General features: G+C 56.6%; 1 protein-coding gene across 1 annotated transcript; it reads right to left on the bottom strand.

The window, feature by feature from the left end:
* Positions 1 to 270: 270 nt before the first annotated feature.
* Positions 271 to 7,461, bottom strand: Dll3 (delta like canonical Notch ligand 3). The gene is made up of 8 exons (XM_026411588.2): positions 7,399 to 7,461; positions 6,970 to 7,251; positions 6,183 to 6,240; positions 4,464 to 4,706; positions 3,197 to 3,411; positions 2,213 to 2,435; positions 653 to 1,232; positions 271 to 418 (listed from the first exon to the last, which is right to left on the bottom strand). Exons 1-8 carry the CDS (start codon positions 7,459 to 7,461, stop codon positions 271 to 273), a joined length of 1,812 nt encoding a protein of 603 aa, XP_026267373.2.
* Positions 7,462 to 11,456: the final 3,995 nt, after the last annotated feature.

The raw sequence follows: 11,456 nt of genomic DNA on the forward strand, positions 1-11,456 counted from the left end.
GAGAAGGGGCAGTTCAGGCCTAGAAAAGGAAAGGAGTAAGAAGCATTAGAAGGGCTGCCCCTCCGCCACCCCTCTCCCCAGAAGCAGCTCTGGTTGAGGGTCTCCACTGTGACCTCTTGAGCCCAGGGGCCTTCCAAGGAAGTGGCCAAGGAACCCAAACAACAGCAAGAGGAATGCAAAACAGAATTAAGCCAGAACTGAACGGCAGGCTTAGAGACCTTGCAGAAGCTCTGTCCTGTTTCACAGACAGAATTAGAGAAAATCAGAGAACTAGAGAAAAATCAGGGCTGCCTTTCCCAGCGTGTGGACAGTGGGGACAAAGGGCGTAGCTACCTCCCGAGCATAGATCGAAGGAGCAGATATGACATAAATTGATCGAGAGTCTCCATCTTCGGGGTGATTCCAATCTACTGACGAACTGTAGGAGGAAGGAAAGAAGGAAAGACCAAATCCCTCTAAATTCTCAAATCTTGTTTCCCCCACCAATCAAGGACAGGAACCCGCGGTCAACTAGGGGCGGAACTACCCAATCCGAAGAGGGCTAGAGGGGTACGAGCCAATCAGGAAGATGCACCAAAGACTCAGACCAATTGCACGGTGGGGATGGATGCACGCAACCAATAGCCACAAAGCATCCTTCGGCGGCCCTCACCTGGGGCCGTCCCCCGAGCCCTCCGCCGTCCTCAGGTTGTTGAGTGCATCGGGTAGCACGTGGACCGATGGCTCCGGGGATCCCGCCAGCAAGCGAGACCCAGTATCCCGACCAGGGCCACGGCGGCGCACGTGGATCAGTAAGAGTGCAGCGCCAGCCAAGCCCGCGGCCACCAGCAGTCCCAAAGCTGGCGGCAGAAGGAAGCGCTGCGGGTCCGATTGCCTCAGGCCGGGTCGGGCCGCTACCCCCTCGTCCGCGCCGTCGGGGTGAACCGGGAACTCGCAGCGCGCGCCCATGTAGCCCGGCGCGCAGGCGCAGACGAGGCCGGAGAAGTGGGCGTAGCAGCGACCGCCGTGAGCGCAGGGGCGCGCGGCGCAGGGGTCCGCGCGCTCGCGGCAGTCGCGGCCACCAAAGCCCAGCGCGCAGGAGCAGCGGCGCGCGCCGCCGCCCTCCACACACGTGCCGCCGTTGGCGCAGGCGCGGCCCGCGCAGTCGTCCAGGTCGTGCTCGCAGCGCGGACCCGCGAAGCCGGCGCGGCAGCGGCAGCGCAGGGAGTGTCCCAGGTCCAGACAGAGCCCGCCTGCGGGGAAGCGGGCGTCAGCGGCGCAGCCCGCCCGCCCAGTTTCTCTGCTCCGTGTCGCCGCCCTGGGTGCCCCATTCCCTTACGCAAAGGCCAGGCTCGGTTTGCCGGGGAAACCAGCGCCGAAGTCCTGGACTCCCGCAGCCTCACCCTTTAGCCCTCGGGGTCTCCCCCGTTCTCACCTCGACTCATACTAACCGGCCTGGGCCGCGCCTTCCGCCAGGACTGCCCTTCCTCTTTTCCCTCCCGCGTGGAAAACCCTTCCCAACTCTTCCTCCATCCCAGCCCCATCACTGTGCCCTGTGCCCCCTTCCCATAGCCCTGACCTCTCGGGGCTCTCTGAGGATAGGCCGAGGGTGAGGGGCTCAGGCAGCCACTGGCAGAGCCCAAGAGATGGCCTGGACACTGCTGTGGCCAGAGTGAACACACATTATTTCGGACATAATCATTCCATTAAGAGTGTGCCAGGCACACTTCATGCCAGGCGCTTTACATTCATGATCTCTTTTAATCTTTTAACCGGGATCAGGTCTGTCCCCTTTCAGAACCTTCCTGTGGCGGCTCCACCTCAGAGTAAAAGCAAGAGTCTCCCTTCCTGCTGCCCAGAAGGTCCCACAGGATCTACTACCATCACCTGCTGGCCTCAGTCTCTCACCACTGTTCTCTGCTCACTGTTCCAACCCCACTGGCCTCCCTGCTGGTCCGCGACAGGACAGGCACATTCCTGCCACATCAGCTCCAAGGGAACGAGGAATATTTCCCTGCTGTAATCTGCAGTGCCTAGATTGACGCCTGACAATTAAATATAAGATAGGGACTATCTCCTTGCCCATTTTACAGAACACAGTGGCTGGGCAAAGGAAGGAGCCCAAACACTGAGGCTACAGAATAGACAGGATTCTCACCCAGGACCATCTGAGCCATGCAGGGACCTCCCGCCCCCATGTCCATCCCCTGCCATTCTGGCCTCGCAGCCTTACCATTCTGGCACGGCTGCAGGCTGCACCGGTCCACCCTCTTCTCACAGTTGGAACCTTGGAAACCAGGTGGGCAGTGGCAGACATAGGCAGAATCGGGGTCTGCACCCCCAACACACAAGCCACCATTGAAGCAGGGTCCATCCGCACAGGTCACCCCGCTCACCTCGCACCGCAAGCCGTAGAACCCGCGGGGGCAGGCACACTCGAAGGACCCGGGTGTCTCCTGGCAGGGGCAAGAGGGCTTTGAACAGGAGGGTTCTCGAGGCAAAACCCCATCCCTCTCCGGAGTCGTAACCATTGGGGCTGCTCTTTGTCCTGCCCCAAGCCCCAGTATTCAGGGTCCTTGCCTGGGAGTCCTCCCCAGACAGTCCCTTGTCCACTCTGTCACCCTGCGCACTCATTCCCACGGCTATACCTTTGCCCCTCCAAATGCTGCCCTCTGCTCTGCCTTCCGGAATCCATCCGCGTGCACAAATAGTACTTTGAGGTCCTAGCTCTGAGCCCACCTCCTCCATGAGGGCTGCTCCCCATCTATTCCTGGGTGATCCCCCTAACTTGAACAGAGTGCTCTCCCCCTCCCAGGGTGGCAGTGGCTCTAGGTTGCCCAAGTACAGACACCAAGCTCATTCCCACTTTTTGTGCTTTTGCTTCCTCCACTCACTGGGCCACCCCTCAGCCAAACCATGCTTCTCAAGCGCTAGCCCAGGAAGCCTGTGACCTCTTCACCTCCATCTTCCAGGAGCCCCGGACCTCCACGCCCGTGGCCCCACACACTCCTCCTTCCCACTCCCACCTTTCGGTACCTCCGCTCAGTCTTTGCTCCTCTATCCCATCTCCATCACCTACTTCAAGGCCCCATGCAGGCTGGACGCCTCCAGGAAGCCCTCCTTGATGGCTACTTCCAGACCTCCTCCCCAGAGAGGGGTCTCAGGAACTCCCAGGGTAAAGTTCTAATCAGGGGGAGGTGGGAGAGGGGATACTGACGCTACAGCTTCCCCCGTTGGCACACGGGTTCCCGTCACAGGGCCCAGGCCCAGTCGCAAGGCATCCAGCGGTAGCAGACGATGGGCCCCTAGGGCTGAGGCAGCTGCTGGTCGAGACAGGGACGGTGCAGAGGGGCCCAGTCCAGCCCTCCAGGCATCGGCATTCATCTGGCCGCTCACAGAAGCCATGCTCTGGGCTGCAGCCTGCCCGACATGCTGGGTGGAGAGGCAGAGAAGAGGAATATCGATGTTGGAGAAGGTCGAGGGCAAGAGGATGGGAAGCAGAGATTGTGAGTGCTTCCCGTGCACTACCCTGTCACATCCTTATGACAGACAACCCTCCCAGTTTACAGACAGGAAAACTGAGGCCCAGAGAGGTGAGCTGGGCTGCACAGCCAGAAGTGGAGTGAGGAGTGAGGACTGGCACCCAGGCTGCTGGCCTTGGCTCTGTACTGCCAAGTCTGAGCTTGGAGAGGAGAATGAGGGTGGGGATCTGGGATTGGGAGGGACCCCTGGCCTTTCAGGGAAGGTGGGAAGGTGTTGGGTGAGGGAAGGTTTGGGCAGATCTAGGTTATCTGGTAGCCTAGGGGCCTTGCTAGTGCTTTGAAACTTGAGGAAAGGTCTGAGGGACCCCAGGGTCGAGGTTAGGGATCCCAAGCTTTAAAAAGCAGTGAGGGGCCCGGGATGTATCTCCGTGATCAAGCACTGGCTCAGCATGTGAGCAGGCCGGGTCCTACCTCAGGCACCTCAAGGAAAAAATAATCAATAATTTTAAAAAATAAAAATAAAAAACCACTGAGTTCTGGCCTGGAATCTCAGGGAAGGAGGAGGGAAGATTCTGGGGGAAGTGGGGGCGCTGGAGGAAGAGGTGATTGGGAGACATTTCTAACGCTCCTGGGTGGAACTAGGGAGCTTCCCAGAATTAGAAGAGGGTGGAATCCCAACCTCAGGAAAGGGGTGGGTACGGGTTAGGGGAGGAAATGGGGCACCACTCTGGAAATGCGTGTGGAATTCCTACTTAGGACAACAAGGGTACCGGGAAGAGGGAAGGGGACTGGAGTCCCCAGGCAGGGCTGGAGGGATGTCTAGGGTCCTGAGTTTAGGTGGATGGTGACAGGGGGCTGAGGACCAGGAATGGAGCTAGAAAGGGGCCCAGGGGCCCAGATCCCTTAAGGAAGTAGCTGGGTTGCGGAAGGATATCGGAACCCGCTAGTGAAGCAAGGGGGAGCCGGTGTCCCCGGGCACTGAATAGGGTTGGTAAGACTCACTCGGGGCTTCGCATTCGTCCTCGATCGGCTCGCAGGGGCGCAGTCCCGGGCCGCACCGCGAGGGGGCGCTGCGCGAGCGACACTGGCGCGTGCACGCGGCCCCGACGGCGGGCGGCTCGCAGCGCGCGCGGTAGGAGAAGCGCAGCTCCCAGGCGCCCGCGCGCTGCACGTCCCGGGCCCAAGGGCCTCCAGCCGCCAGGCGCCGCCGGCCGGCCACGCGCGCCAGCAGGCTCCAGGCGGGCCCTGCGGGAGAAGCGAGGAGCTGGAGTGGGCGCGACCCGACGCCGGCCACACTGTAGTAAACTAGTGACGAGACCCTAACACGTCTAACGTGGTGACAAACACTCCAATTACTAGACCATCAGTTTACCCAGATTGCCCCCGACCTTGGGATGCGGAAGAGTGTCCACTTCCCCGGAGCGAGGGTGTCACACTCCAACACTGTGCCCCAGGGACTTTCTATTTCGAAACGGTGACAGAACCCCACGGTGGTCTTCACAGCCACAGTTTCCAGCCAGGGTAAGATCACTCCATGTCCCGAAACCCAGTATTCCCCCTGCGGAAGCTGCCGCGCCCCAGGGGGCTCCCCAGGACCATTAGGTGGACAAGGTGATGGAGCTGCACGTAGAGGAGCCAGAGGTGACTCCCCGTTGCATTCTGGGTTCTCGAAATCAGGTTGTGACAGAGCAAGGCTGTGAAATACTAGGTCCTGCTCTGGTGGCTTCAGTCCAAGACAGCTTCCTCCCATTTGCCTGATACTGATGCAGGATGCCTTGGCCAGAATTTTCAAAGAGCTGGGTGCAGTGGCACGTGGTTCCAGCTCTGGGGAGGGTGAGGCGGGAGGATCACTTGATCCCAGGAGTTTGAGCCCAACCTGGGCAACATGGTGAGATGCATCTCAAGGGGGGGGGGACAGCTTTTGGGTTAGAGACACAGCTCAGGGATAAGAGCATTTGCTTAGCATTAGCACACATGAGATGCTGGGTTTGATCACCAATGCCAAGGGGCAAGGGAGGGGCACCTTGAGACAGAAGTGTTCTGGATTTTGGAATATTTGCATCCACATAATGAGATATCTTGGGACAGGGACTCAAGTGTGAACATGGAATACGTTTAATATATATATATAAATTTTGAGACAAGTTCTCGCTAAATTGCTAAGAGCCTCGTTAGGTAACTGAGGCTGGCTTTGAACTTTCAATTCTCTTGCCTCAGCCTCCGGAGCTGCTGGGATTACAGGCCTGCACCACCGTGCCCAGAAGTGCACCTGCATTTTTTTTTTACTGCACCCACATTTTAGTGCACCACATGAGGCCAGATGTGGAATTTTACACCCATGACATCATGTCAGCTCTCCAAAAGGATTTATTTTAGGGGCTAGAGGGGGAGTGGGGGAGTGCTTGCCTGGCATGTGGGAAACTGGCTTCCAAGCCCAGTCCTGGGGAAAAAAAAAAGTTTTGGATTTTGGAGCATTTCCGATTTCTGATTTTTGGATTAGGAATGCCCAACCTCTACTAAGACGATGGACTCCACATCCACTACCAGGACATTTCTATTCTTGAGATGCCCAGAGCCCTGGAGCTGTTACCCACAGCACTGCTCCCCAGGAGCAGTGACATCATGGTCTCAGGAACTTTCCACCTTACAGACTGCCTCATGTCACCATCCTGGATCCCACATCCATGCCCCCACCACAGCCCCAAGGACAAACACACTCACCTCCAACCTGCTGCCCCAGCTCCTCTCGCCAGGTTTCGATGATGAGGGAGAAGGTGCCCTGTTGGTGGTAGAAAGGGAGGAAGACAGAAAGTTCACAGCAGGTAATCAGAGAAGGCAAGTCCAGACGTGGAGAGTGGTGGCCAATTTCAGGGACAATTCCCAGAAGGACCGGAGCAGAGAAGGAACAATACGGTCAGCTCTCCTTGCTAACCAGTGTATGGCAAGGACTTAATTCAAGATCCCTAGTTGAGTCCCGCAAAAGGGGTTCACTGGAGTATCAGAATGACCCCACTTTACAGCTAAGGAAATAGACTAGAAAAGGGAATGTCGTTTTCCCTAATGGTCTAGAATTTAAATCCTGGGGAATTAATAGGTGTCCCCAAGACAGAGTATGGAAGCGTCCGTCCCTAAGTGCAAGGAGATTTGGAGACAAAGATGAGGATCCTGGATTTTAGGCAACTCCAAGGAACAAAAGCAGGGCTCTATGAATGTAGGGTTTTCAGAAGGTGGGTTTGGGGTTCTGGGAATTTGGGGTCCCCAGCCTGTAGAGCTGAAGTCAGAATATTTAGACTCCCCAGAGGGCAAGTTGGAATCAGAACATTTAGGAAGCCCAGTGAGTAGGGTTGAGAAGCCTGGTAGTTTCCCAGAATGATGGTAGTTACTTGTCTGGAAATTTGCTGCCCTGGGGATGCGGTTAGGGTCTTGAGAGTTGGACGACAGAAGAGGATCAAGGCTTGGGTGGCATGATCAGGCCCAGCACCGGGAGTAGCCCAGGGCGGGGGCTCACCGGCCAGGCCTCTCGGAAGGGCACGCGCAAGAGGCCCGCGGGCAGCGGCACGTCAGTGGCGGGCGCTCCAGGCTGCTCAGTGTAGACGGGTCCGCGAGCGCTGAGCGCCGCGCCCAGGGCGCAGGGGGCCTCGGCGGCCTCGTCGGAGACCCCTGGCTTCAGGCAGACCCTGAAAAAGAGGCGGCAGGAGCCCCGGGCGCTGCAGGGGGATCGCGGGGTCCCTGGGCCTGGTCCCGGTCCGAAGGAGTGGATCTGTAGTTCGAAGACACCGGCAGGCTGTGCCTGGGATGGAAGGGGCGGAAAGGGGCACTGGGTGAGGGGACCGCGGGGAATCAGGCGTCTGTCGGCCCGCGTCCCCTCCCAAGACCAGTGGGTCGCCCCGTCCAGCCCCATTTATCCCTGTTCATTGCATCTCCGCTGTGTTCTGACCTGGGGAAGGCCAAAGAGCGCCAGGATCACCGACAGGACCCGGGACATCCGCAGAGAGACCATGGCCTTTCCAGGATCCCGGGAGTCGCAGCTGCCGGTTTCTGGAGCTTTATAACCGAGAGGACGGCCCCGCCCCTTCAGGCAGCCGCCTGGCTCCGGGGATCCAGGGGAAGAGGCGGCAGGGGAAGGGTCGCGGAGCCCCAGCAACTTCACGATTGCGATGTGTGATGGGCGCGGCGATGCAGTGTGTTTGTGGGCGTGATTTTGAGTGTGTTCGGGGTGGGCTGGGGAATCCGGCGCTGAGTCTGTGAGGTTGCACGTGGTTCTAAGTGTGTAAGTGTAGGGACAAGGGCTACTGGGGGACGTGCATGACGCGGTGGCTAAATGGGATTGTGCAGTTCAGTGTGTGCCTGCAATTGTGATGGGTAACACAACTGCACACTGTAAATAATTCTAAGATTCTCTGAGTGTGAGTACGCACCTGAGTGGGCGCATAGAAGTGTAAACGACTTCAGGGTTGTGTGACGTTTTGAGATCGTGGGCTGCGCGCAAGCTTCTCCGCGCATGTGTATGTGTTTTATGCGAGATCCTGGACCATTGTGTGTAGTCGTAGGCGCCTGGGACTTTGTGGTCCTGTGCAGGTGTCTCCAGCTGGCTGTGTGCGTGTGGGGCTAGAGGACACGAATGAGGTTGTGAATGACTAAGGGGTGTGCGTGGGCGGGTGACTAGGTTTGGGAGGTCCCCCGGGTGTAGCTGAGAATGAATACGACGAAGATCCGGGGTTCTTTGTGGACCTGTGTGCATGTGTGTGTATGCGGGTACTCGTGTGTGTTCCGCCTCCAGATAACAAAGCCACCCTCCCAAACCCCTCATCACCAGACGCACCAGACGCCAGGGCGAGGAGCCCCAGCCTCAAAGGGAACTCTCAGCTGTATGTAAATGCCGCCATCTGCCGGGCGGCCGCGCCCCTCCCCCTCGGCCGCAGCTGGGCCGCCGTTTGGCCTCCGGAAGGTGCGAGGAGCAAATGGGCAGGAAATTCGTCTTCACGCACCAGGAGCCAGGAGTCGCTCTCCCACCCCAGGACGAATGCGGTGGGGGCACCCCCAGACCCTCCAAAACCCCTTAGTATCCCAGGGCCACAGCAAAAAAAAAAAAAAAAAAAAACACAAAAACAAAAAAAACGCCAGTTAGGGGCAAATGTTCCAGCCCTGGACATAATCATTCCGTGCCCAGGGCAAAGCCTGTTGGATGGAGGAAACTCGTTCCTTTTCCCGGGGGAGAGGAAATTAATTCAGAGGCTAATAGTTTTAGGGGGAAAATACAGGTTGAATTTAAATGCATATTGTCTGCCAGAGGCCAGCAAAGTCAGGCACACAGAGTGCTCATTTTGTAATTAATAGAAGAATGCCAATCTAGAACCTTCTCCTAATCCTGAGGACACTGGAGTAGGGGAGGGTCTGAGCCAGAGAAAGCTGTGGGTCAGCTCACGCAACGTCCAGGCTCCTTCTCATTCTGCCGCTCTTTTCCCCCTCCCCATGGATGGAGGGATGCCCTCGGATGCCTCCCCAAGGGCCCAGGCCTCTGAGCTCCCACAGCCCCCAGGGATTCCTCTGTGCTGGCCCCACCCTCTGCCCGGGCCTCCCCACCGGCCCTGACCACTCTGGCCTACGGGGTCTTTCTGAACACAAACCCGGCCCCGTCCTCCCCCTGCATACTCTTCAGTGGCTCGTGCATCTTTAAGACTGACATTTGAAGTCCTTGTCCCACATCCTCACTACTCAGATTCTGTGGCCACCCAAAGGGAAAAGCCAGACCTTGTGGACCCAGATTATTGAGCAGCAGATTAGGGTCAGGTGGGAGAGTGAACCTCCCATCTTGGAGATGTTCACACAGAATTTGGGCAAGATTAGAATTAGTTGTGGGAAGGCTGGGGCTGGGGCTGGGGCTGAGTGGTAGGTAGCGCACTTGCCTGGCACGAGTGAGGCCTGGGTTTGATTCTCAGCACCGCATATGAATAAATAAAATAAAGGTCTGTCAACAACTAAAAAAAAAAAAAAAAAAACAGAATTTAGCTGTGGGAGATGGCAAACTTCTGCCCTGGGTAACTTGAGAAAGTAACAGATTCCAGGTTTGATATACCTAAAAATTTTTAAAAGTTAAAAATTGTAGGCTGGGGATGTGGCTCAAGCGGTAGCGCGCTCGCCTGGCATGCGTGCGGCCCGGGTTCGATCCTCAACACCACATACCAACAAAGATGTTGTGTCCGCCGAGAACTAAAAAATAAATATTAAAAAAAAATTGTCTGGGGCTGAGATTGTGGCTCAGAGGAAGAGTGCTCACCTTGCCTGCAGGGGGCACTGGGTTTGATCCTCAGCCCCACAAAAAATATTGTGTCCACCTATAACTAAAAATAAATGCTTAAAAAAATAAATACTTAAAACAACAACTCGCCTCTCATATACAAGGCTCTAGGTTGGATTCCTGGCACCATAAAAAATGAATAAATTTTTAAAAGCAGCCCTTATTGCAGGTTTGTGCTAAGCGTTATGGCATTTCTCAGGGACTCATGTCACATGTGTGGGAAATGTACTTTACAGGATTTCTGACTATCTTTTTGGCTGTTTGGGACTTACTTTTTGGCATCAAGGACTGAACTCAGGGGTATTCAACCACATCCCCAGCCCTATTTTATATTTTATTTAGAGACAGAGTCTCACTGAGTTGCTTAGTGCCTCCCTACTGCTGAGGCTGGCTTTGAACTTGAGATCCTCCTGCCTCAGCCTCTTGTGCTCCACTGTGCCTGGCTGGGACTTTTTCTTATGTGCTAACCTTAGAGACCACAGAAGGCCTGTTGAGGTGACATGTGCGCTGAGACCTAGAGGAGGTGAGGGTGGCAAAGGAAGTGCACAGGCCCGAGGTCTACTCGAGGTTCCCAGGGCTTTCCTTCTCATTTCGTTCTGGGCTCTGCTCAACTGTACCTTCCCAAGACGCCTTTCTGGACCATTCCCTCAAGTATAAAGTAGCCCTCCAAGTCCCCAAGCCCCTGCTTCTCCCACATTTTCTTTTTCATTTCTGAGGACTGAACCCAGGGGCACTGTCCCACTGAGCTATACCCCAGCCCTTTTCCGTCAGTCTTGCTAAACTGCCTGAGCTTTGGATCTCCCCCCTCAGCCTCCTGAGTCACTGGGTTCATTTTTCTTCATCCATTGATCATCCCTAAGAACTACCGGAGGCGTTGTCATCTCCTCTGTGGGACCACAGCTCCATGAGGGCGGAGCTCCCCACACGTGGCCCACTTCTGCAGCCAGGGCCAGCAGGGCCGCACAGCAGGGGGTCAGAGGGAGGAGCCAGTATCAACCCCTTGGGGTGAGGAAATAGAGGCTAAGGCCTGCCAGGGTCACAGAGCCCGAGGCGTGACCCGGAGATGCAGGTCCTGTTGGGGTGCTTTAATGCGACGCGGTGCTGTCCATCAGAAGATCCCAGGACACGACGCACCCCTGGTGCCCAGGGCACTTGAGGATCATGTCCCGCCATGTCATACAAGTAGGTCAAATCCTCTCCTCCCCACCAGCTTTCAGCGAGTGTCACCTGACTGCACAAGGGGCTGAGCTGGCACCAAAGTGAGCGGCAAGTCTGGGAGATCCAATGGTTGCAAGAGCATGTGCCACCCAGAATGCCAAAGGCTGATGCCCCAGAGCCACTCTTGACCCCAGAGGGGAGGGGCTGGCAGATAAACCTCTTCCTTCCACGTACTGATGCAGGGGAACTGGAAAGGCCCTCAGGTTCCTGGGATGTAGGCACACCTGGGGGCAAGCTCCCAGCCCACCAGGGGCTCCCCCAGGACACTCACAGAAGCAGCTTTGTCCTCTTATTCTCAGTCTCATTTCTTAAAGCCACATGCAAAGCAAATGCAGGCTCTCCCTCTATCCAGGAACTTCCCCAAACTAGGGAGCCCTGAGGACGTGGGTCGGCTTCCTGCATTAGAAACAGTACCCAGGGCTGGGAGTGTTCCTGCAAACTTTATCTTTGCAGATGCCCACGAACTTTTTTTTTTTTTT

The sequence above is a fragment of the Urocitellus parryii genome, chromosome 15 (assembly GCF_045843805.1).
Source record: "Urocitellus parryii isolate mUroPar1 chromosome 15, mUroPar1.hap1, whole genome shotgun sequence".
Lineage (NCBI taxonomy): Eukaryota > Metazoa > Chordata > Mammalia > Rodentia > Sciuridae > Urocitellus > Urocitellus parryii.

What these genes read in the sequence shown, in the direction of transcription:
- Dll3 (XM_026411588.2), bottom strand. Translation starts at nt 7,461, where the DNA reads ATGGTCTCTCTGCGGATGTCCCGGGTCCTGTCGGTGATCCTGGCGCTC. An exon ending in GCTGGGGCAGCAGGTTGGAG is followed by an intron (nt 4,707 to 6,182) that starts GTGAGTGTGTTT and finishes CTTCTCCCGCAG; the next exon opens with GGCCCGCCTGGAGCCTGCTG. An exon ending in GGACGAATGCGAAGCCCCGA is followed by an intron (nt 3,412 to 4,463) that starts GTGAGTCTTACC and finishes CTCTCCACCCAG; the next exon opens with CATGTCGGGCAGGCTGCAGC.